This window comes from Artibeus jamaicensis, unplaced genomic scaffold, assembly GCF_021234435.1.
Source record: "Artibeus jamaicensis isolate MK-2021 breed Jamaican fruit bat unplaced genomic scaffold, CSHL_Jam_final contig_387, whole genome shotgun sequence".
In the NCBI taxonomy this organism is placed as follows: domain Eukaryota; kingdom Metazoa; phylum Chordata; class Mammalia; order Chiroptera; family Phyllostomidae; genus Artibeus; species Artibeus jamaicensis.
Window position 1 is genome coordinate 25,868,064 of NW_026521812.1, and position 27,090 is coordinate 25,895,153.

The window sequence follows — 27,090 nt, forward strand, 5'->3', positions numbered from 1 at the left end:
AGAAACAGTGAAAGGGGCAAACATGCAAATCCAACTGTCCTTAGATTTAGCATCGAACTAAAAATTTGAATTGGGAGAGCTAAAAATAAAATGAAGTCAATACTGTGATTAAATTTCTGGTTCATAGTTTAACCAATCCTAAAGAGGGAAGCTATTTTTCTTGGTAAAATTTAAGAAAGATTTGTTCATTTATCTTTTTAAATATAACATACTGAATTGTGTTAGGTGTGTGTCTCTAATATCATTTAATCTATTTAGAGGAGTTGTTAAAAAGTGGAATTAGTTTCCAAGCACAGTGTCTCCATACTGTAAGGAAAATTATGTATTATTAAAATCAAACCTTCAGGAAAAAGTAGATAGAATTCATTCCAAGCTTTAAAAGACATCAATAATATATTAAGCATTTATGAGATACATATTGTGAGTGTTATCAGCCTTCTGTTACAGACTCAACTAAGGATAAAAATAATTCCTTTGAATGAAAAACTGTTAAAATAATTTCTGGCATTCTAATGTCTGAGACCATATCAGTAACGGCCTAGGGAATTGCTTGCAAAGCTTAAGGAAAGAAATAATCATGAACAAACATGGGCAAAATAAATGTAATTTTAAATTTGACATAGTCTTTAAATAATACAGCACAATAAAACTGAACAGAAATATTACAATTATCATCAAATTAAACGTACAAGATTTTGAAATAGAGGCCAACTTTAAGGTTGACAAAAGTAATAAATATAAGTGGGTTTTGATTTTTAAAAGTGGACTCATAACAAAAGGTTAAAGCAGCTGGTAAAAATTAAGTATTTTACTAATAACACAATAAAAGATATGATTCTAAGCACTGGTAATAATAGTTTCTATGCACAGAATCTGAAAACTATGTTAAGACTGATGAGAAATCACTATATTTAGCTCAAATTTTAAAAACATTAAAAAAGTTCATAGTTATCCCCAAACTAAATGTATAGAGGTTATATAATTAGACTTTCTCAAAAGAAATAAATAGTACATGGGAAAAATGTACTTTTATACCCTGTGTGAAAAGAATGAAAATTGGAAAATTTTTATTAAAAAGTTTGCTATAAGGAACAAAACAGAAATATATAGCAAACTGGAGAACAGAACTCTTAAATCTATCATATAACATTTTACACTTAGTATGTGATTCATAAAAAGGAGTTGAATAAATAAAAAGGTAATACTTTTATATGACAATAAACCATCTTGTTGATTTATACCTCTAAGAATGTTTATACAAAAATTTATTTAAGACAGAAAGTCATTATATTTCCCCAAAGAAACATAAATATCAATACAACGAAATCTGCCCTGGCTGGTGTGGCTTAGTTGGTCAGAGTCGTCCTGGTAGACTGAAAAGTCTTGGGTTTGATTACAGGTGAGGGCATACCCCTAGATTGCAGGTTCAGTCTCTAACTAGATGTTTATATGGGAGGCAACTGATCAGTGTTTCTCTCTCTCTTTCTCTCTCTCTCTCTGTTCCCACCTTTCCCTCTCTCTAAAATCAGTAAGCATAACATCTAGTGATGAAATAAACAAACAAGCAAACTGAAATCCTCCCTTTAGGTAAGCAGTGAGTTTATACTCTATGGAGAGCAACATAAGGATAAATGAAATTAAGACTGAAGATTAGTGAAACCCATACTAATTAATCTCACTTTCACAAACACAGAAACTACTCATGTAAAGATGATTTCCAAGCAGAAGTAACTAAATAGAAACCAGCAAAACACATGAAAATAAATGTGAATTGCATTTGATAAAGGGTACTAGATTGTAGCCTATATCTAACAAGACAAAGTTCAAAGGAACCAGGTCAGTTAACCAGTAATATATCACACCAATAATCGTATAGGACAACTGAGCCTCTTCTCTTTAAAGCTGACTACAAATGAGAACTTTCTGGGATGACTTAATGTTCTATATCATGATTATGGTAATAGCTATACAATATGTCAAACTCACCTAACTGAATACTTAAGTTTTGTGAATTTTATACTAATATATCTCAACATTATATCTTGATTATATATTGAGATATATATTGAGATATATCAATATATCTCAATAAAGCTAAGGCAAAAAAGAAAATAAATGACATGGGCTTATTTAGTACCTTTTAAAAATTCTGACAATGACTTTTACATGATAAAAGTATTAATAAAAATATAGCACCCCAAATAAAATTAAAACTAAAACCCAGGGTTATTATAATTTCAAAGTTATTTTTATGTATATTACATCAATTGATCCATATCCTAACCTGTAAAAATAGGGAGGAAAAATATTATTGACAAGATTTTACCCATAAGCACAGTGAAATTCTGAGGAAGTGAACAGCCAATAGTAAGGAACCAAGCAAGCCCCAGAGCCAACCCAAATCTTCATTTCCAATCTTTGTTTTCTTCACTCCACCACACCACCTCTGCTTTGTAACAACTATGTCCAACATGAGTGTGCCTTTACTATCTTCCAAGCTCTGTGTTGAAGGCTTTATGTGTGTAATAACATTTAATCCTCATAATAACCCTCTTTGAAACATTTTTGTCCCTTCATATATAGCATGCTGAGACACCGACAAAGTAACTTATTTCCCCTCCAGACATATAATAAACTAGGATTTGAATATTGATCTATTTGACCAGATCCTATGCCATTATATATTATTTCACTAGGATTAATTAATTATTAATTCAGGAATAGACATTAAATTATCATAGCAGGTCTATTTAAAACAATATTTCCTTAACTTATACTGAAAAATAAACAAACTGGACATGTACACCTGAATACACAGGTAAAATCTTATGGTACAGCAAACTATTAAAAATATCTCTAAGCCTCATTTTATATTCTGATACATTAAACAATATCAAATACCATACAATCATAATAAAAAGTTTTGTAGTTCACCAAAATAGAAATTAAGCTATTAATAGTATATAACATATTTTGCTCTTTCTAAGGAGAGCACATAAAAGATACCAATTAATTTCTGATGATGAATATATTGAAGATAACATGATTTTATTGTGACAAAGACTAGTTTACATTTTAGTTCATTTATCCAACACATACTTGCTAGGCAGTTTGTGTAACATCTTTACAACAAACTTAAAAGTGAGGTATGATTACTCCTATTTACAACTGATTGTAGAAAGAAATAGACTAAATCTATCAGTTATTTATAAATCTTATTTTAGATGTCATTTCCAAATTACTTAGATATTGAGGGTTGAAGTGGAGGAGCAATCATCAGATTATCTTCTATTTGTTGCTAGATAAAAGATAAGATTAATCATGATGTATTGTTTGACAGCTCACTAAAAAGATCATTTCTAAATGTATCCCACTGTTTTGTAATTTATTTTCTTGAATATGTTATTGTTATCAACTCTTCTGATATTAGAAGATGTTACAGTAATCAAATTATTTTAGAGAAAGATAAAAATCATTTAAGTTTCTCATTAACAATGCTATAACCTATAGCAACTATATATTGAACAAGCTAACTCCTAACCACTTAAAACTTATTCAGAAATACCTCAAAGTATGAGGAATAAAATAACTTATTTCACATTTAACTACATATCAAGTCTAAATTTTCAGTTTAATTAATTACAAATATCACTTTGTTTAGGTTATACCTTCAGAAATAAAAATGCAATACCCCGTATTTTCAACTAGTAACTTTTATATCAATCACACTATGAAAAGAACTACTCAGTTAAAACACACAAAACTATCCTCAATTTTACATAATTAATCAACAAGAAGAATCCAACCACATTCATATAATAAGGGTTCCATGCTACACCAAAGTAACAAAATTTACAGTGAAGGACACACTTTTCAATCTACCATACTAAGTGCAGGTTACAGAGTTTTTAACTCCTTATGAAACACAGGAACTCTGAAATGAGCCAAAGATACATCTTTAACCTTAGAAATGTTACGCCGAATTGCCTTCATTTACTGTGAATGATCTCATAAGAATAAAAAATATTGAAAAATAAAAAAGAGGAAAGTATTTAAGAGTTATATCAATAATCTTCAGGAGGAGGAAGGCTGTCTTAAATATGCACCCAATTCCCATTTAATGTTTAAATTGAGTGAGAATAACAACATCTATTTAGAAGTACACAAAAAGGGTAAATAGACCAGCATTTGAAAATCAGATGGAAGGCATCTAGTCTCTTTTATAAAACAAAGTTGTATAAAACTTTTATTTAAATGCCTGTAAGTGTGATTAAATTTAAGGTATTTCATTAGGGATTCTTGGTAGGTTTAAGAACTATTTTCAAAATATTAAAATGTATAATTTACTAACAAATAAACTTTAACTATTATATGATTATATTTTAAAGTTTCTAAGATTTTTCTTTGTTTAAATAATAATAATCACATCTACTGTGCATGTGAAAATGTTTTCATTAGATATACATTAAGTGTATATCTAATGTTTATGACAAAATTAGATATAGCTAATAAATTAGTGATGAGATACTATGAAAAGTCCTTAAACTTGAATAAACTTAAGTAAATCTTTAAATGTCTCCATAAATTGTGTAATTAATGTTAAAATATTGATATGAACTTTATGATATGTCAACTGAAGTATGTGTAATACTTAAAACTTTCATATATGTCATCTTCAAATATATTCATATCTTATACTATCAATAAAATGCGTTAAATTGATCTCAGTTACAATAATTATTATCTCTTCTATTTCCATTACTCTTCGAGATGTTTTCTAAGCAAAGTAATAAGAAGGAACATAAAATATATAAAAATTTTCATAATATGGACATTTGTAGCCTCCATAAAGATCAAACTACAAGTCTGAAATACAGAGCATAAAGAGAAAACATCAGTACTATAAAGATAAATGAAGAGTTCAAAAACCTAATTAGTAAAAATGCATTTAAGTCTATTGAGTAATGTAGCTAAATTACAATCATTATGAATTTTCTGTCTTTGAAATAAATTCTTACATAAATTGTGAAAAAAGTACTGTATGTTAAAAATCCAAGAATTCCAAATATAAGCCAACAAGTGAAGAAATATTGCTATGCAAATAAGCTTAAGAGAAGGCAATAGGAAGAATGGATTCCACTCCTCCCCTAAACAAAATAAATTTCAAATGACCCTTTCATCTTATGAGGTGAGATAATGACTGGAAATAACTGTCAAAATATATGTAAGAAAACCTTATAGGATAACAAATATCAACAGGTAGTTATTGAGGAATAATGCCCTTCTCCAGAAAAGACCTCATATTTAATTACCATGAAATTGATCTAAAATGCCATCAAATATTTAAGTACCATTGAAACCTTATAATATTTCAGAAAGTTGCCAGAGATCTTTCCAGGTCATTTAAACATGTTAGCCCACAATTTAACTGTGAGCACAATTTTTAAAAATTTATTAGTAACAATAAACTGACAGGAGTATTATTAGCACTTACAAATAACTGTATTCTAATTGATTAAATTACCTTAGCAGGAACCTAACCTAGACTTACAAATCTGTATTAACCGTGTATACCTGTCCTGCAATTGAAACAAATGTTTCCCACTGAATTCTTAGGTAAGAAATTCCCACAAATTTATCTCACTGACAAACTTAATCATTAAAATTGTCAAATATTAAATATTTTAAGACTGTGCACTATGACAAAATTAACAAATTATATTTCTGTTAAGTTTGCAAAAATAAAACATTCATTATTGAACGCTATCAATGTTTCAGTATTGACATGTTTCAGAATACATATATATTCATTAAGAGTCCATAAAAATAAGATCATTTAAATCACAGGTCAAATGAGACTGTTATTTTAAACCACCACTGGTCACACACTATCTTCAAAGAACAGAATCTCACTGCATTTACCAAACAGTCTAAAGATAGGTAAAGCACAGCACCTAAGTCATGCATTTCTTTCTCATGAGCTGGTGACATTAGAAAAACTAGAAGTTTGATTTTTTATTGCCAACAAATTTTAAATAGTTTCATATAACAATATACATATCTACTTTAAAAAATACATATAAATTTCCATCAGCTGAACTTGTTTTGAGGTACAGTTCTTTGCAATCAATATTTTCAAAAGAAAAAGTACATTCTGGGTGACTTGGCATAAACTTTTAAATGTTGTTTTTAAGAAACTAAAATAATTTATTTTTATTTCCCAACTATATGCCATAAAAAACATGTTTCCGAATACTTAAAAAAATCCAGTGACACATATATTTCTGAATACTCAGAAAACACTTATGCCATGTATTTAAAATAATGGGTAGATATTAGTCCAGGAGAACATATAAAATTCCTAAATAGCCATGCCCAGTTTTTATAACAAAAGAGTACAGACATAATGGAGGGGGGAAATCTAATGTATAATTATACATAAAACCTAATATGCTTTAAAAAGTGCTCAGACAGTAAATATAGTACCAAAAATAATTAAGAACACTTATAAGGCATTTATAAAATTGTCCTGAGCTGCAACCTGATTGTATAAGCAAAAAGGATGCTCACATGATACCTACACACATTGTTTATGAGCGTCTGACTGTTACTTGTAGTTGCTTGGTTAAAATCAGTAGGATTCCTGCCTCCTTCCAAACAATCACTCATATAATTTACATATAATTTATCTTAAGCCCCAATATAACAAAAACTCAGGTATCAAAGTCAAGAAGCAAATAAATAAATAAATAAAGCGAGTGATAATACCTAAGTGATTTTTCCCTAAAAAAAGACAGATATACTGAAAAAAACAAATACTGTAACCATAAAAAATCCCCTAAAATATCACTTTCTAATTTTAAAGTTAAAGATTACCACTGCCTGTTTTTTTACATCACAAAATACTAATACTTAAGTTTTATTGACTTTTTACATACTTCTTCCTAAGAATGTATCTAGGAAGAATACAAATACACATATTTAAAGAGCATTTTTATCACATGTCATTTTAATATTGTTCTTTAGTAAACACATAATGTGTAACAGAAGATTAAAGCAAGTCTTAATCAATTACTGTACACTAGAAACTGCTATCTATAAAAGTTTTTCAGCAATATAATTTCTGAATTTAGTAGATATAGGAATGATCAACATATAAGCATTATACAGCTTAATTTTGCAGTATCTTGTGGTTTTAAACACTAAGTAATAAGATGTCTAAAATTTGAATATATTAAGGGTAAAATAGAAAACAAAATTATAACAAGGTGTGATCAAAGGAGAAAAGAGCTATTTTTTTCATTCATCTATAAAACAAATTTATGAGATCGTAAAGGACAATTTAACAGCCCAAAGAAGGTTCAAAGGGGGGAAAGCCAGAGCCTGACAGGACTGAATCTGTCAATGATTTCAGTCATTCAGTCTAGGGAGAAAAAAAGGAGAAAATATGGCTTCATTTTGCAATATAAAGTAGGAGGCATAAAATTCAGTAGCCTGTCTGTCGATGTCTAGTTATATATTTAAACTGTTTCAATTCACAGATTATACTGATCCTTCCACATATAAACAGCCAATAATGATGGCCAGGCCTTTAGGAAAGGAAAACACACACCACACAGCAAGGTCAGGAAGCTTCCAAGCACCACAGGACAACAGATCAAAACAGAATGGTTTCATATGTTTCTATTGTTTATATAGTTAATTTGGAGATGATATTCCTTAGGGGAAAAGGAGGTTGTAAATATTACCAGGAACATGCAACATCGTATCAAATATAAGACATAATTTTCACACAGGCTATGTATTTCCTGTATGTATCCATGTCAGTCAACCTGCAGCGTTGATAGCCATTCAATTCTTTTTAACTTAGATGTCAGGACAAAGTAAACCCCTTTACTCTTAAATCCCTTTACTTCTATCTCAGAGTTAATTACAGAGAATGTATAGTTCTTTAGCTTCTTTGATGAAAAGATCAAACTTGCAAACTCTAAATATCTTTTTTTACTATAAAGAGATCAAGCAATAGAGGAGTGGATTGAAAGGGGATGAAGTATTAATTTATTTCTGTGTAAAACTTTAAAAATGAGAACCAATAACATTCTGTTTGGTATTAAGCATCTTAAAAAATTACAACACACTATAAGCAATGGTGGAAATTTACCCCCAAGTAGCAGACTAGCACATTTTAAACATACAAGCTAGAGCCGCCTCTGGCCACATGTTTTTTTGAGTTCAGTCTCTTAAAGAGACAGTATTCATGGACGTATGCCCTACAGGACGCACATTTCTAAAAAGTTTGATTACTAAGCATCCACTCTTGCATTTCTTCAAATCCATACTAGGCCAACAGAGTTCTGCTTTATTTTACTGTAAAATCAAATTATTTTGACTTAAATCTACAAATGACTACTGGGCTGGCAGAGATGAAGTAACAGGGAAAGCTACTGACTAGAGATGGCTAAAACACAGGAATCTATAGATTTAACAGCAAACCGTTGTGTTGCGTTTTTTTTTTTAACTAAAACGATCACCGTTTCTTCATTCATTTATCTACTCATTCACTAGGCGTCAGCGACAGAATACATTGTAACTGATAACACCGGAAGCTACACCACTGCAATTTCGCTGTGGAATGAAAGGAGGGAACTTGCTAATAACGCCAACCAGCACCAAAGCAGTAAAATTTCAAAGTTTTCATTTTCTATTTAAGAAAAATACCCAGGAAGGGGCCCACCCACATACCCTAAAAACTGATTTAACTCCTGACTATAAATAAGAAAGACTTCTGTCTTTCAATATACCTAAGGACACATTATTTTACAGTCATTGACAAAACTACTGATCAACTCCTCCACATGGAAAAAAGTGAAGAGGGCGGAAAAAGTCTGGCTTACTTGGTGTACGAATACATCGACTGGAATATCCAAGGGGCTTCCCTCTCGGTTTATCATGGAGATGAATCCGAATCCCATTCGCACATTGAACCACTTACAGTGGCCAGTTCCGTGCAGAACCTGGGATTCCTCCTCTGCCTGTTCCGGCAGCTTCCCGGGCTCTTCTCCACCACCTTTGCTCGCCCCGCCTGAGTAGAAAAGGACAAAAAAAAAAAAAAGTCAGTTAGTCTGTACTGCCATACAGTTCATGGGAAGAGGGGGTAAAAACTGCTTGAGAGCTGAGGGAGTGGGAGTGGGGGTAGGGGAGTCGGGGAGAGAAGGAAATACTAAAACGCGATTAAACAGTCGAGTCCTTTTCTTCTACAGAAAATATTTAAAATAGAAAGGGTTAAAGGGAAAGAGGGGGAGGGGAGCCACACTGTTCTATCGATCACATCCACTTCCACGGTTCCGTATACACGTGTACTTTTCATTTAACTCCATATTTTCACTCGCACATTACAGTACAGCATGAGATACTTTACTTGCATATTGCTGATTTAACACTGATCCCATTTACAAAAAGAATTTTTCCTCAAAACTCTTCTCTCTGGCAGGCACGAGGAGGAAAGAAATCGCGAAGGAGGTTAGAACCACTTTAACGCACATGCCGCAGCGAACCCAGGGTTGTCTGCACTGTGCATTCCCCGCCCCCCATAACTTTAGATTAAAGTTGGGATGGGGGAGGGGGCAGGTGTATAAAAGTTTTCTTGGGTTCTCTAACTGAAACTGCGCTTAATCACACTCAAACAATTCAAACAATAGCCCCCTGAAAGCTTTTCAAGTTGTGAATCAGTGTGGGCGGTACAAAACATTTTTGGAGATCTGTAACAATAGGTTGCCGAAAGCCCCCTTGTGCGATGGGGGGTGCGGGTAATGCCCAGTATTGGGGTAAAACCAGGAAGGGGGGGACCGGCAAAGAAGGGTGGGAGAGGGGGAGGGGGAAGAGAAAGGAAGAGAGAAAATCACAGTAAAACAATAGAAAAGAAAATTAACCTTCGGCCATGTTGCCCCACGGGCTCTCTGCTCCAAACTCGTGAGATGAAAACTTTCCCTTTGCAACGGAGTGATCTTCTGCATCAATCTAACATCTTGATTTTGTGCGATCACAAATTTAGCTCGCATGGTCTAATGTGCTTTCCCTCTTTTGATTTTTTTCTCTTCTCTCTCCAGTTTCTGGCTCCCTGAGCACACGTGACTTTGTCAATTACATGCTTTCTTGCTACTAATTTCACCTCGGATCCTTAAGGGGCCGGCAAGAGGAAGAGATAACCAATCGCCATTTCATCTAGGCTGACATCAAAATAATTTATGAATGAACACGAAAAACTCAAACATGTTATCTTAAAGACAATTTGGGACGCTTCTTTACGATAAATCAGAATGCTGACTTTGTGCTTTTACTTAAACACAATGGAGGGTTCTTGTGAATCGTTTAGAAAAACGGCAGTCATAAGTGTGCACACGGGTGCCTTACACACAAGCCAGTCCAAATAATCTCATTTAGGGAAAAAAAGCTATTTAAAGAAAGCAACTGAGGTTATGGTTTTTTTCCCGTAAGAATTCATCTACTCGATAGCAGTAAACCTGCTTTGGGCGCAAATGTCATATTTATTCAGTTTTAAGAGGAAAATATATATAATTTACAGAATATCTAATTAAACCTAATTAAATCTCCATGAAAGTTTAGATAATGATAATGTTATACACCTACAGTAAGACGAAAGCACACGATTACCTGATTCTACCCTAAAATTTCTCAAATTTAAAATAAATCCTACTGGAAAGAATCTCTATCACCTTCATGTAGTCAAATTGTATTTAGCATTATAATTTCGGAACATTTTGGAAGAGGTTGATAAGAAACCGGACTTCACAGGTTTCTCCACCACCTCTTTTCCGGGGGAGGAGATGTGATTAATGACTTCCTAAATAGCAGCCCAGTTTTTCAGCCTAACATAGAGTGAACCTCAATCAGTGGCAATTGTTCCCCAAGAGCAAGACAACGTAGGGCAGGGAGGGGGAGGGGTACGCCGGGCAGGGGAGGTGAAGAGGAGCCGCCAGCAGAGGCGGCTGCAGAGCCAGAGAAAGAGGTGGGGGAGAAAAAAGCTGGCGCTGGTGGGGGGAGGGGTGAAGAAAGAGAAGCAAGTGGGAGGGAAAAAGGTGAATTCATATAATGTCGACTGGACCCCTACATTTTAAAAGTCAACTACCAGTGGGTAGAAGAGTAGAATAAACGAAAATTTATTAACGGATTAGGCTCCTACCGCCGTCCCTGACCCACCCTGTTTTAAAATGCTTTCCCTTTACCTTTCAGATCAGTTCAAATGATTGCAGACTACTAGATAGAGACGCCAATATCACCACCCTCATCGAATTCTACACTAAATATTACAGATCAACTAGAAATGCCTTAGTTCCTTTAAAATACATCACCAGTTTTGGGAACACATAAATGCACCACCACTCCTCTCCCCACCCCACCCCCATTTTCTTAAACAAGCAGTTTACTGGGAAACTGTACAGATACCACTTCCCTTAGGCAGGGCTACTGAGTTGAGCGAACCCTCCCCCACCAAACCCGCGATCCCCTCCGGTGTCTCCAAACAGGTCCACACTAACTCTTAGCACTCCTAACACTAGCACACAAACTAAAATGTAGGGATCCTGAATTCAAGAGCTTTTGAACATCCACACACAGCACCTATGTATACCTTCTCCCCATACTAAACAACTAAATATAAATTTATACTACTTGGTTCAGATCTGAAATAAATGGATGTAGATAAATATGTGCTACTTTCAGCTGCTTGTGGTAAAAGGCTTCAAACAAAATTGATGAATTTAGAAATTTTTTTTGTCTGTATTTTGTTGTTTCTCAGGCAAGGGGGCAAAGTTTTCTCATTTAGTTTGGAGGGAATAAGCATGCTGGAGAGAAAAGAAAAACTGAAAATCAAAATCATTTTGAAAGAGTACCCACAAGCTCAAACCTCTCAAAAAAATTACTTGCTAACAAAATATTTACTAAGCATTATTTTAATAGAAATCAATTGATTACTGACCTATAATGAAGTAACATTAACAATGGCATTCCATGTTAAACTTTTCACAGAATACAAAATGAAAAATACTAAAGTTACGTGACTTCTTAAAATATTTTAAGTGAAAGAATTACTTTAAACCTCAACATGTGGTTAACAGAAAAATCTAGGAAAGTATTCATGTAAATTGAAGGAGAAAGCTATTATTTGTGTAAAACTGTCATAAAATTCACAGACCAGTTTAGTTTTGTCAGTGACACACATTTATAGTGAATGATATTGTCTGTAAGTTGTTTTACTTACAAAATAGTTTAACAATAAAATCAGAAATAATATACAGATAGATTCTGATTCCTTGTTTATTGTTGAATTTTATGAAATTCAAACCTGTAACACAGATTAAAGCTGTGAAATGCCATAACTGAACTGCATAAAATGGTATGGTTATGAGATTCAGTCTTGCCTGATTGGAGGCCTCCAGTATTAGTGGAATTAAGGTAAGGTTCACTGGACTGGTCACTGGTGTCAGAGGTTATCGACTCATTCATTTCCTGAGGGGACATCAGCCTTTCAAGTTGTGTAGAGGGCTTTTTCCAACCGGGAACTCTGAGCAATCCTCTAACATTCATTCACAAAGAATTTAAGGCAACTGCATTCACATACCTGGGGGGAGGTCAAAGAACTGGGGAGAAAAGGCAAGAGAAGGAAGAGGAGGGAAGAAAATCGAGGAGAAAAGTGAGGGAAGGAGACATGAAAAACAAAATATCACCATTTTAGGGATACGGCACTGTCTTTCACGTAGATTCATCTTTTCTGTCCTCCAATCCCCACCTTTTGAGTCCAAAACCCTTTTATAAAACTGAACATAATCTCTTTAAGCTCACGGAGTGCTTCTTTCACATAAAATGGCCCTATGAATCTCCTAGAATGCTTTCCAATTTGTCACCTTCCCAAAGTCTCCTGGTTTTAATTTTTTTCTCATTTCCTACTTGTTTTTAGTGCCAGAAAGACCTGTGCTTGACTCAAAACGCATGTTTTATGCTTGTGAAAGCCAAATATTTCAGTAGGTTAATTTATCATAGTTCTTTCAAAATATCTATAAAATGAGTTCAAGTAGCTACAAAGATCGTTAACGCACTGGGGGTAAAAATCAAGGAAACAACTGATCATATATGCCCACTGGTTATCACAATCTAAGATTTCTCCATGAAAAGAAGCAAAGTGCACGGACTCTCGGCCGATTTGTTTTTAATTCCAACAGTACAATGCAAGCAGCCGAAAGAGATGCCAGAGCCCACCGTCCTTCTTTTTCTATAAGCAATGAGTGACTTCTATCAAAGCAGAAACAATGCTTTGGTTCTTCTTAAAACTAGGAGGAGGGGCTGAGCCACTGCGGCCAGCGACTCCACCCGGGCTCTCCTCCTGGCAAATAAGGCCGGGGTCTGCAGCCCCAGCGCTGCCTTCTCAGCCCTGTAATTTCACGCGCAGTCCGAGCCCCAGGGTCGCCGAGACCCCCAGCCAGCGGATCTCCCCTTTCCCTCCACCTCCAGCCCCGCACTTCCTCTCCCTACTCCAGTCACCTTTCCCTTATTCAGCACATCACCACCTCCTCTCTAGAAGTGGAGCCATTCCGAAGGCGGCTAGTGATTTCTCACTAATTAATGCATTTTTACGTTTGTCCTCCCTACCACTCCCACCCCAGAAAACCAAACAAAGGAAAAAACCCTTTCCTTCACCACTACGTTAGACAACACTTGGCGCGGTCCACTACTTTTGCTGCATCTCCAGACATACCATTTATAATTTGACCTCTTTATCTGTGAGATGTCAGAGTCTTGGAAATCTACGATAAGTGAAGTCAAGGGGGAAAGAATTGGGAGAACCTGGAAAAAATGACCACTACCCCCTTCCCCCCACCAGGCCTTGCCTAAAATGGAGAGGTCTTCAGACCGCTGGCGCCGGCACTTTAGGGCAGCCGCGAAAACATCGCTGTGCGCCTTCGGAGGGTCAGAAAAAGCACCCCTCAGGGAAAGGGGGAGGGATGGGGGGCGGCTGGATTTTAGGGAACCCACTCTGGCCTCCCTGAATGAAGTTTCCAACCCCAAAGCGGCACCTCGGGAAAACTGTTCCCGATCCCCCCCACTGCGGTTTCAGCAAACTACTTGGCAAATAACTTTCTTGAAATTCTTACAATACGGAATCACATGAAAGGAGTACTCTGCTGGGTGTCTTGGTCTTATAATAAAGGCACTTGAGAATACGGGGGCATTTTGTTTTTGTTTTAAAAAAGCAAAATTCCGTTCTCATTTAATTTCCTTATCTAGAAACAAAATGCTTTGGATTAACACAATTGTTCCAATTTGAGAATCTTTACACCGTTTGTAAATCACTTTAAATTTTTTTCCTTAAATATCTTCTTAACACATTTCCCCAGGTTTAATTAAATTATGAAAATACAGGAACTGATTAGCATATATTTTAGATTTTCCAAACTACTTTCATACTTAAAAAATAACAAAGATTTGCAAACATTTCCTTCTTTTGGATCAGTTGTTTCAGCAAAGTAATTAGAGCAACAAAAATTAAATCAGAAAAGAGACTATTTTAGGAGCACCATTTTGTAGAAAGTTTCTTTAAAAAACTAAAATAACAAAAAAATCCTGTTTTATTACCATGCTCCCCCAATGAAAAGGAAAAATAAAAATTTTTATTGTAATTCCCAAGTATCTTCTGAACTGTGTTCAACAAATACTTCCTTAAATGATTTTAATCAGAACAGAAATGGGTTAGAAAAATAATTTTCTAACAAGCACATTATTTTGCCCAAAATTACACAAAACTTCATTTTATTTGAAAAATGAGTATTTTTCTCCTGCATGAGTCAAATATGTATGCTTCACAATTTGAAGATCTTTTTGTAGTAAATGTTAAACCTATGGAAATGGTACTGTAAAGCAAAAAAACATGTAATTCCCCTCCAAAGCAATGATAGCTGGTTCTTTATAACTTAATCTCATCAAAAGAAATCTTAATAACTTAATCTCATCAAAATGAAATAAGAATGTGGGCTGTTTCCAAGGTATTTATTTTAGTATTTTCACTTTGGGTTTATTTGGGAGAAGGGGGCAGGTGGATGGAAAATGGAAAGAAAAAGAACAGTGGGGAAGTAAAAGCTGAGGGAAAGTGGAAAGAAATCTTCAGGCTTTAAAGATGCCTGTGTGAGAAGCAAATTTGTGAAGAAAGAGCATCCAGCTAGAAACTAGTAGGCAGAGTTCTAGTCCCGCTTGCTGACCTTATTAATCACTAAGCTTCCCTGGGCCATAGTGACCTCATCTATAAAGGAGGAGACTGGACCAGTTGAAGTTCAAGTATTTCAGCTTAAATGTAATCCCTGGAAATAACATTTCTTTTTGGTGAAAGTGGAGCCTCTCCTGAACAACCCCTTTTTAATCACAAGGAAACACAGACATGAAACTTTATTGCACTCACTTAACACATTGGTGTTAACATTATTTCCCAACAGAAAAGAAGAAGGTATCTGGACTGTCTCTAGTTTGTCCCCACAAAAAAACCACAATCTAACAGTAATCAAAAACTAGTTAGTAAATTAAAATACTGTAGCATCTTTTCAGTATCTTCTTTTTCATGATACTTATTAGAGCATCATTTCCATGTTAAAGGATTCACTCTAGAAAAAAGGAAAGTGTTTGTCAAATGGCAATGCCTATCAATGGTTTCCTAATTCAACTTTTTGAATCCTATTATTTTCATGTTGCTACCTATAATACTAAATTTGATAAGCTTCATGACAGAATATCTTTTACTTGTATTTAATGTTCATAAACCTTGTGGTATCACAGCTTTTAAATGTTTTCATAGTAGTATCAGTCAAGAGTAGAGCCAACGTATTAAATTCAACAAATAAAACTGCTACTGACAATAGTGTTGTAAGTTTTAAGTGAATGTCAGTAACTTAAGAAAATATTTATCAAAAATCTAGGTTTTATAGTACATCTACATAAAAGAAAATACATATATTTTCCTTGAGTTACAGAAAAAGAATAAAAACCCCAATACTACTAAAATTAGGAGGAAAAGGAGTTAATTAGAAGATTTCATCTACGTATTCTGGTGGGAGCAGTTTATAGACAGAATGATCTGGAATCCAATAGGATACGGTACCCATCTTGCCAAAGTGAATTCCTGAAGGCTGCCAAGTTTCCTCAAACGGAAGATCAACTTTCCTTTGAAAAGTGATCTGTTCAGACATTTATTAAGTAAAATATTTAGTGTATAAAAAAAGACTAACCTGGGGCTGATGAAACCTGGTTGAATGACCTCATCATCTTCTGAAGAACCTAGAACCAGAAAGTTCACGTTAGTACTACATTAATAGCCTTTTTAATTACCTCTTCTTCAGCTTAGTGGATCATTAGAAAGCAATAAAATGCCTACCTAGGTTTTGACTCTGTGAAGTCAAATTTAACACTCACCTAGCAAAATTAGATAACCAATTGCCATAAACTTGTCTTTCATTCCTATTAAAGGACACTGATTTAAAAAAGCCTTTTAAACAAGATCATTACGATGTAGTCCAAGATCCTGATTTCATGAGCAATGAAATAAAAAAAACACTTATTATACTGTAATTCAAGAATTCCATTCTATTTTAAAAACACAGTTAAGAATCAATCCACAATATTGTGGTTCTTGATGAACTTACTGGACTATTCTCTTCAAATAGATTTTAAAAGATAAATCATGAGAATCTAATTGTGATACTTACATCATTAATATTAGAGCTCTCTGTTACATTCATATACTCTTTGCAAAAAAATTTAATGGTCATTTAATCATTAAGTATATTTAATTAAAGGTTCTTATTATGCATTAACCCTGATTTTTAAAAGGAAAAACAGTTCTTGTTTACAACACAAGTAAACACTGACTTTTCTAATAGATCTGCTGGCAGATGTCACAACACAATAAAATTTGTAATGAAGAGGTCACCCAGTAGTGAAGTATAGTAATTGGAAGAGAAACTTCTGATGGCCATGGAATGATCATTTTTATCCTTAGGTAAGAGTTATTAAGGCTTGGAAAATAATTTGTTTGAACATACATCCAGTCACACTACCACCCAGGGTTACCTTTGTTCCTTAACTAAGTTTTACACGCTATATCTACTATATCAACGCACACAAAATAAGCCATTATGTGCAGATTCTTTAGGTTGCAATCTAATTGTCTTCTCAAAACTAAACAGATGGTTTTCCAAGCGCAGAGTTCTAATGAATGTTGACCCAAGATTCTTCTTATAAAGGATGACAGTCCCATTGAGTAACATTTGAAAAGACTAGAGGAAGAATGTGAACAAAGGGTATGTGAAACTCTGTACATTAAATTCTCCAGTTATCCTGTGTTGACCACCAAAAGACAAGATGATGACAGATCCTAATGTTACCAAAATTCATTATTAAAACTTATTAAATAGAGCTTTCCTTTACAATAAGACTACATTGTTTTATTTTGCACATTTGGTTTATGTTAGTCTTTATTTAAGTATTACACATTTTAGCAAAACCCTAGCTCATTTTACTATTCTAATAGCCCACAGCCCATGCTTAATCTTCTCTGCTTATATTTACAAAAAAAGTTCAAACCAACATATCCTAAAGATGTAGAAAAATATAGGAATGAAGTAGGTAAATGCTGTATAAAATACTGACAATATTAAATGTTCATATTCTTAATAGAGGTGACTATTTGAAATGAAATAATAAGGAATTAATATTATTCCTTAAATGCATAAATAATAAAAAACAGCTATTTGTAATTTTATACACAGGCATGCTCATTTAATACTATACTTTGGGATAAATATTAAAAACTAATTAAAATTGCATTATGCTAGAATATACTTCTCTGATCCTTCACTAGAATAACACCTGTTCATCATTTAAATCTCCACTTTGATCTCTTTTTCTTATTTTTGCCCACTGAGTACCAATGCTTCCATCAGGTGACACTGGACTGTAATTGACTGTAATAGCCCAAGATGATGTTCTCTTTCCCAACTTCACTCTATGCTGCATGGTGGCAGGAATTGTATACACTCAGCTCATCATTTTAATCTTGGTATTCTTTAGTGTTTAATACACAGTTTTTAAACAAATCAACGACTTAATGAATGTCTCAACCTAGCTTGACCATCTCTAGAATGCTTTTATGAATTACATGAATCTGTATACAACATCTTCTTCAGCCCTGGCAGAGAAGCTCAGTCAGTTAGAGCATCATCCTGACACATCAGGATGCAGGTTTGATCCCTGGTCAGGAACACACAAGAATCAATCAATGAGTGTATAAATAAGTGGAACAACATATCAGTGTCTCTCCTTTCCTCTCTCTCTAAAATAAATAAATATTTTAAAAAATTTTCCTTAACAACCATCTTCTCATAAAGAGAGTATGATAGAAAATTAGTCCTTTGACTATTGCAAATATAAAATATGTGCATACAAAATGATTCCAAGAGTTTTAGCTAAAACACATGTACCTACTGCTAAAAAATTACCTAGCTTATAAACACTACCTGCGACAAATGCTCTTAGACTTCATACTTCCTCCTATTGAAACATACAACAATATTCTTCTCAAGTGCTTTACATATTGGTGTTAATCCACTATTGTAACTATGCAATGTAAAGGAAAATTATTATTATTGCACATTATACACTCACTTTTAAAAATTGCCAATTAAGCTATTAAGCCCAGAAAGTTGAGTAATAACAATACTACCGTAACATATCACTCAGAAGTTTATTTCAATTCAATTTGCATCATGTTAGTTTTCCCTCCTAAAATTAATAGTATGCAAGTTACGTTTTTAAGCCATAAGAATTTTATTTGTATTGATTTAATGTTTATTGTTTTTCAAGTTACTTTTAGTTCTCAAAAATGATTTAGCAATTAAGAATATTTGCCAAAATAAAAGGAAAATTATTTCATTATTTATTCTCATCTCTATAATTTCTCAACATATAAAAAATACTTAAGAAAACAATTTTTGTATCTTATTACTAATATTCTCTAAAAATAATGTAAGTATAAAACATTATAGTTTACAAAAATATTTACTTTATGGTTTATAACAAAAATTATAGTCTATTTACAATATGACTCAACTATCATTGAAATAAATATTCTTTTTGATAAGTGAGGTAGACAGCAATGTGACTTTACTAGAAAAATAGTTGGGGAAAAGTTTTTAAATGACCACCTAAAATCATTTAGTGAACATCCTACACAAATACCAGACTAAAACCTAAACGATAATACTTATTTAGATTTACTATACAAAATATAACATAAACATATATCAAATAAAATATTAAATGTTGAAGTTTTTAATATTGAATGTTTTCTAACACTGTCCTCTGAAGACATATTTACTATGTATCAGTAGATTGAGTGCTGGCCTGTGAACCAAAGGATCGCCAGTTTGGTTCCCAGTCAGGGCACATGCCTGGGTTGCGGGCCATGTCCCCAGTGGGGGGTGTGCAAGAGGCAATCACACATTGATGTTTCTCTCTCTTTTCCCCCTTTCTAAAAATAAATAAATAAAATCTTTTAAAAGAGCCCTTCACTGTAATTATTTTTTGCAAATTAGTCAATTCACAAATCAAATGCTACAGAAGCAAAACTGGGATGAATTATTTTGCAACTCAACTGAACATTCTCCTGTAATTTCAGATATATGAAGGGGGACCCCCCAAACCCCAGAATTATCTTCTGGAGGGCAGGCCCCTTGTAGTACAGGCTTTCCCTGCTAGGTGAGTGTTCTAGGAACCCATCTGTATCAGTATACCAGCTGGAGTTGTTGTGAGAGGATGCATTTGGCTTTAGTTTTTTTTTAAAGCTTTTTTAGTGCATTTGCCCATTTCATGATAGATGATTTAAAGCACACCTGCCCACCCTGCACTGAGTGTTTAGCAGTTTTTGAACAAAAACCGCATGACCCCCCATGCCTCACCCTCCCTATTCACCCAATCTCTCCCCAAGTGACACCCCTGCAATGAAAAACACCCTCAAAGGTAAACATTTTGCCAATGTGAAAGAGGTAAAACAAAAAAATGGTAGAAGCACTAAAAGGCATCAAAATTGATGCCCTCAGAAACTGTTTTGAGCAGTGGGGAAAATGTCTTGATAGGCCTATTGCACCAAATGGAGAGTACTTTGAAGGTGACTGAAGTTTAAACGTGTAAGAATAAATGCACAATTTTTATTAATAAATTCCGGGTTTTTTGGGTCTCCCCCTTATAAGTGGAAATCCTGTCCCCTCAAGTTTATACAGGTTCAATTTTTTTAAAACTATCTTTAAAAGTAAGTATTTACTGTAACTTCATACAGATGAAAAATAGTAAGTACTGGAGTGTTAAGACAGAAAACTTTGTATTTGGTTAAATATTTTGAACATTTTCTTGAGAGAAGAAAGACATTTATATTATTTACATAAATATTGCATTTTTATGTTTATGAATTACATTTTAATACATTAACTTTTCACTACTTATACCATATAAACACTTTAAATTAGAGGCTAATATTTCTAGTACTAGTAAACCACAGAGATGGTAACTTTCTCTACCACTGTGAAATTGAAATTTTACTGGTTTCATATAAGATATAGGCAGCTCTAGCATTCTCTTCAAAAAGGCGTAGTAAAAATAATTTATTCTAGAAAATAAACTTCAATGAATATTAATTTAAGTCGACTGACATACTGTCTAGACTGATGAAGGCACTGAGTATGGCACAATTCTTAACTGTAAACACAATTCTTTAACTTAAATGTGAAAGTTGTAGCACAACTGAGAAACAGCACAATTGGTTTTGTTCATGCAAATGGTTTGTATTTCCTACCATATAAAACAACAGTTTTATACAATAAAGTCCACAACTGATTCATTGTTAAGGTCACATAAAGTTAAAGAAAAAAAAGTGGTTTTAAATTAGAGAATCAAAATGGCAAAATTCCTGTTTAAAAAGCTAATCACATATATTTTTAATACCCTCCACAACTTTAAGCTAAAAACTTTATCACAGCTTCTTGGTATGGTAACAAAAACAAGAGATTTTATGTAAACCTGAATACCTCTATTTAATATAATAAACTTCAAAAGATGTTTTAGAGGCTGCTCATCTTTATGCTATGGCCAGTGATCTAATCATGTAATAAGCATAATATTAAATAAAAACAATAGGAATTTCACCAGCAGAGGAGATTATACCAAGAGATTAATGCAAACAAAAATAAAACAATTAGTTTTTCTAAAATGTTTAATCTACAAAAAAGTATGTCTGTTTTATACCTATGTAGTATAGAATATTTTAGTTGAAATATTTTTGTAGAATCTGAAAAAATGTTATCTAAAAGAAATATCTGAAAAATATAAAAGTACCATTTTAACTCTTGCATTTGCAGTTTGTAAGAGAAACACATATTTGAAAGTATTTAGAAAATTTAAAACATGTTTTTCCACCATTACAACTGGTCATACAACACTATGTCCTTTTTTCTATATAATTAAGCTTTTGTTCAGCCATGAAAAAACTGGAAACTGATTGCTTGAAAATGAGCTGCATGCCCTTTGTCCTGGTTGGTCACCTCTGACCCTTAATTTGATGATCCTGTGTATCAACCCATTCTATTTTTAGAAAAATTGTCAAGTTCTATATCTAAAATAGTACAAACAATACTTTTTACTGAAATATTAAATGCATTACACACTCCTTTTCAAGTAATTTCTACAGGGATTTCATATCAGTGTTCAGTTCATACAATATAGAACACAGTAATATCATAAGCAGTGACAGCCTAGTGTTTGTCCTGGTTCAAACAATAGAAAATTTCCCCAAAGAACTAACTCAAGACCATTATAATGTAAAAATGTATGTTTTTCTATTTATAAACTTGCTTACATATTATTGTTTCCAAGTAGAATTTATTTCATGACTTATTTCTAAATTGATTAATTTTGATAACACGTTTTGATGACGGTTTGGATAGTGCCAGACTATAAACTTGAATAAAAAATTCCAAGTATCAAATTCATACACAACTTTACTGCAGTATCAACTAAAAATTGTACTTTTTTGAGAACTCATTAGTTGCTTAAATTGGTTTTATAATCTTGTCTTCCTTTGCAAGTGGCAGCTTTCAAAGAAAGAGAAAACCTCCAGCATTGATCTCACTGATCATACTGACATTATTCAAAATTAATGTTATACAGTAAATGGTAAAATTTCTCTATGACAATTTCTGGTTGGTTCCAATGAAGCTGGGTAAAAAGATTACATTAAAAGGTATATATAAAATATATGTGCATTTTTCTTACAGTGAGGATATTACTTGAACCTCTGTGCAATTTCTGTGTGGTTTTCAGTCAGATTTAGCAATGACCAATATGGCTGTCCTGGTTCAGCACTATGGTCAGCGACTTCACAGAGTCACTGTCAGATAAATTCAAATCAGTATACATGTATACAGTGAGCAAGTTTCTCAAATCAATGTAATTTTACATTTCATATATCCCTAGATATGTTTATGTAAATCAATCTTAATTTTTTAATGAAAAAGATTTTCATTGTTCTGCTTGGAAAGCTAGAAATTCTTCTTTACCTTGTGGGTCACAGAAAACAGTACTTATTTGTAAAGAAAATGTCCCTTTAAAGGCAAAAAAAATCAGGCACATGTTCTCAAGCATTTAAATAAAAAACATGGGCACTTATGGGCTATACAATTTTAAAAGAAAATCAGATTCTACTAAAAATTGCCAAATAAGAAAAATCTTTAACTCACCCAAAATTTGTAATGTCCCTTTTATACTCAATAGCCTTTATTACTTCTAAACTAATTCATCTATGAATCTCTGCTTCCATTTTTTAATCAACTGAACTATAGCTTAAATGTTTAAAGATCATTTACAGTCCACAAATTTGATACTTCTGAATAACTGATCATTTTAAAGAAACATTGATGCTATACCTAACAGCTGCTATGCATGTTTTACTTAATAACTTATTTTTCCCTTAATCATGGCTTATAAATTATATCAGTGTTACAAATATTGAAAAAAGAGACATGATCAGATATCAATCATTATCAAACGATGGCAGGTAAGATCTGTTTAATCTTCTCTTTCTTCTGAGTAAATGGGGAAAAAACCCTTAAGTCCACTATGTTCACTAAAATTCTGGTGTTTTTTTAGAATTTACATGTGCAACACACTTTAAGTCATTCTGGACTGACTTTGAGTACTGCTATATTAAAATTCAACTTCCTTCACTTACAAAGAAGTGTAGTTGACAGTCTTTCCCCCCTATAACCTGGATGTATTTAAATCCCGATTTAATTTCACAACAAATTTTTCATTGTTTCTGAAAGAAGTTTGGCACAGACATACAATAAGACACTAAAGTTTAACAAGGATGAGAATTTATCTTTGAATCATTTGTCTCCAGATCTATTATAGCAAAGTACCTATAAACAGTTCTAATAATTAGTTTGCATTACAAATTGATTCAGATCCTTAAATTCTTATTAACATTTATTTGACATTTTATTAACAAGCAATGATTAGTTGATCCTATTTATAAAATGGCAAAGTCAAATAAAGTATTTTATTCTTTGAAGTATCTTCACCTCCCCTTCAAGCACTAGAAAGAGGCCTGTGTCAGTTTAATTGCTAAAGCTCTTTAGGAAATTTAGACACACTGGATTGTCCTATCTTATACATTCAGAGATAAAGAGTGTAGGAAGCAAGAATTGTCCCCATATGGCCAAGGGTCTAATTATAATTCAAAACCGAGCACTGATTATTACATATTCTGTTGTTAATTTATGACTCCTATCAAACTGTACAAAACCACAGCAGAAAAAATATGTCAAATAACAGATTTACATGAAAAACGTGTCATTCATAACAGATTTATATTTTCAAATGTTGAATAATTCAATTTTAAATGTCAGAGTTTGCCTGAAATCTTTATAAAATTAAATTGTGATGCTTTTAAGTGATTCTTGAACTTAAAAATCTGCTTTACCAAAAGATGCATTTGTATTACCACCTGGCCAAATATAGTAATAACCTACACAAAAATGACACAAGAATTTTTTAATCAGGGTAAAAATCACTTAATGTCACACTTTGCCAACAATGTTTTATAAACATTTACATTAGAAATGTAAAGCGTTTTACATTTTCTAATATTAGTTATGGGTACTTTTAACTTTCGCAGTATTTATGACCAAGAAATAAAATCAATAAACACGAGCATAATTGATTTTTCCCTTGCATTAGCAATTGTAGGTATAATAATCGTCACTGGATAATTTAGTTCTATGAACAGTAACAAAACCTGGTAACCTAAAAAACCTATGGATGAAAACAAATTTACAAAGAGAACAAAAAGGAACTCCAGGAAACACAGGAACCTAAGATTTCCAGTCTGTGTTACATGAACCAATTCAAAATGGCGGACTTACTATTACTTACATTTAAGAAATTTCCGCAATGAGGACATTATATACATACTGCAAGATGTTACTCGAAAACACTCAATGTCTACCAACGTGCAATGAAAAAAAAAGTTTTTGTAGTACAAATCCTCGTAATGCACCCGCATCCAGTGTTCCAGTCAGTAGTTAATGCTTCTGCAAATGTATCATTTCTTCTTTGGTTGTTTTCAAAAGCAACCTAAATCCAAGTGCATTTCTCTCCGTCCTCCACAAATCCTTAACTTTAATACATGAATTTACATCACCCGCACCGAAGCCAAAAAAAAAAAAAACGATCTCCGATGCCTGCAGGCTACAAAGCAGCTCCGTTTGCGGAATATGCGAAGGGCAGGTGCGGACGCCCCCTGGCGACGCGGCCCCGCCTGTGCTAGGCGCCCGCACCGGCGGTGCAGACCCGCCGCCGAGACCCTGTGCCTCACCATTGCGCCCCGAGTAGCCTGCACCCCTCCCCGCCCAGCACTACAGCTCACAGCCCAATCCGGCGACCAGCGGAGACCGCAGCAGGGACACTGGGCAGCTGGGCAACGAGCAACACCTCGCTTGCAACGAGCGCCAACCTAGCAGCTAGGAGCGGGGTTGAGAAAGGTGTGAACCCGGAAGTACATCGACCGCCGGCATCTCACTGACAACAAGAGGGCATTAAATAAGGGTTGGTGAAGGAAGGACGCGGGGTCCTGCTCCCCAACGGCAACTTGCTGCGAGACAAGTCACTTCCCTAGCTTGCCCTGTCCTTCTCCCTCACCGGCGCTCGCACCTCCTCCTTTCTTCCTGCCCCTTGGCACCGAGCTGCGCTCGACGTTGCTCACGTGCCAGAACAGGGGCAGCGAGACGCGTCCGCACCAGCACGCACACCTGGCCGCACTCGCACGCACAGCCGTGGAGCGCGCGGCTTACCTCCGGGGCCTCATGGTCGCGTTGCCAGCCCGGGTGTAAGACGGGGGACAGCGTGTGACTACGCGTGTGGCGTTCAGTCCGGGGGACCGGGCGGAGAAAAGGGCCTGAAGTCTGTCACGTCCTGAGGGAGCGGCGAGACCCAAAGTGCGCCCGGCGGGGCTGGGAGGGTCAGCACATCGTGAGCCCGCAAGGGGTCCCGGCGCGGAGGGGTCGGGGAGGGAGGGCGGGGCTCCGCTGCAGGACGCAGAATCCGCTGTGGCCGCAGCTCCACCGCAGCTGCCTGACCGGTGGCGGGGAATAGGGAGGAGCGGGCCAGGCCGGCAGTGGTCCTCGGGAAGCCGCGGTGGCACAAGGCTGCTCGACTCGAGCCTTGCGTCAGGCACGCGCACACCTGCCCGCCGCCGCTCCGGGCCCAGTTATTGGCTGCTCAAGCGGAGCGCGCGAGATTGAACTTTCCATTCATTCTCGGGCTCTGTGGACGCGCACGGCTGTGGCGGAGCTTTCCCCGCCAGCTCTGGGGACAGGACGCGCGCTGCCTTCCTCTGACCTGAAGGCGCGTTCTCGCGCAGAATGGGGCTGTTCTCGCGGAGGCTGCGAATGTCAGGGCCTGTTGCTTAGTCCTGCAGCGCCCATGCAGCACAGGATCCTGGAAAAATCTCATTTGGCGGTCCCCGGGATGCACCTTAAGGGAGGCAGGAGCTAAACTGTAAGAAGGTACTGGCTCTTTTTCGCATTAACTATAAACGCTCTAGTGGTACCCACGGATAGTAAATTCCTAATTGTTCAATTCAAATTTATAATTAGTAATGTATCTCAGAATACGGTGAGCATCGTAGATAGTATCAGAAATTTGGGGAACTATTGTCAGCTGTATTCTACGTTGTACTTTCCTAAACAATAAAATACTCAACCTCAAAATGAACACATACATTACCCCTCAAAAGTGCCAAAATATCTGTGGCCAAAAATACTGTGATATGTGCATACCTAACTCTCTTGTTTTAGTATATCTTGCCAGATTGTCACTGCCTTCTCTCCTAATGCCTTTGTAGTTTATTCTTGTCACTCAAAGTTTCTCTTTATTCACTCATAACCAAATAGTCCTGGTCAACTATCGTGTGACTAGTAACAAAATCAAACAGCCTTGTAATCTGTGATATGATTTGATCAAACAAATATGGACTATTTGGTGGAACTGATTAAGGGATTAAATATTTCAGCAAAATAAAAACCAGTTATATTCAAAATAAATATGTTTAATATATGTATACACCTTATATATGGTATAACAACAAATTAAAGTGGAAAACTTTGAACATTACTAATATAGGCCAGTTAGCTGGATAAGTTAACTAAAAGACAAATCTCTAAATCATTGCTGTGTGATGATGACCATATGCTTCTTTCCAATTCCTAGATTAGATTAGGAAACCAGTTCATCTGTTAGGGATAACCATGGTCTAGAAAAAAATACTTCTGGTCTGGGCGGGAGATGAGTGGAGCCAAATTTATCAGAAGCAAAATCCCACTATGACCTGGTAAGAACTTTCCCCATTGGCTGCCTTTGGCCCATTTCTAGATGATTGCCGGACTTCCCATTGAGCCTGTGTAGAGTGTGACTGACTTTAAAGATGTCTTT

The 27,090-nt window shown here is 34.9% G+C and overlaps 1 protein-coding gene across 3 annotated transcripts in view; it reads right to left on the bottom strand.

Moving 5' to 3' along the window:
- The window catches only part of LIN28B (lin-28 homolog B), a 115,905-nt gene extending 90,418 nt beyond the window's left edge, over positions 1 to 25,487 (bottom strand). Inside the window, exons 1-3 of one of the 3 annotated variants that reach the window (XM_053664920.1) lie at positions 25,452 to 25,487; positions 16,284 to 16,332; positions 8,895 to 9,082 (exon numbers count right to left, since the gene is read on the bottom strand). In XM_053664920.1, the coding sequence (XP_053520895.1) occupies positions 8,895 to 9,082; positions 16,284 to 16,320 (225 nt within the window). In that variant the 5' untranslated portion in view covers positions 16,321 to 16,332; positions 25,452 to 25,487. Of the gene's footprint in view, positions 1 to 8,894; positions 9,083 to 9,418; positions 9,450 to 9,929; positions 9,995 to 16,283; positions 16,333 to 25,451 lie in introns of those variants that run through there. The other 2 variants (XM_037158975.2, XM_053664921.1) reach the window with 2 other exon arrangements.
- Between the last annotated feature and the right edge of the window lie 1,603 nt (positions 25,488 to 27,090).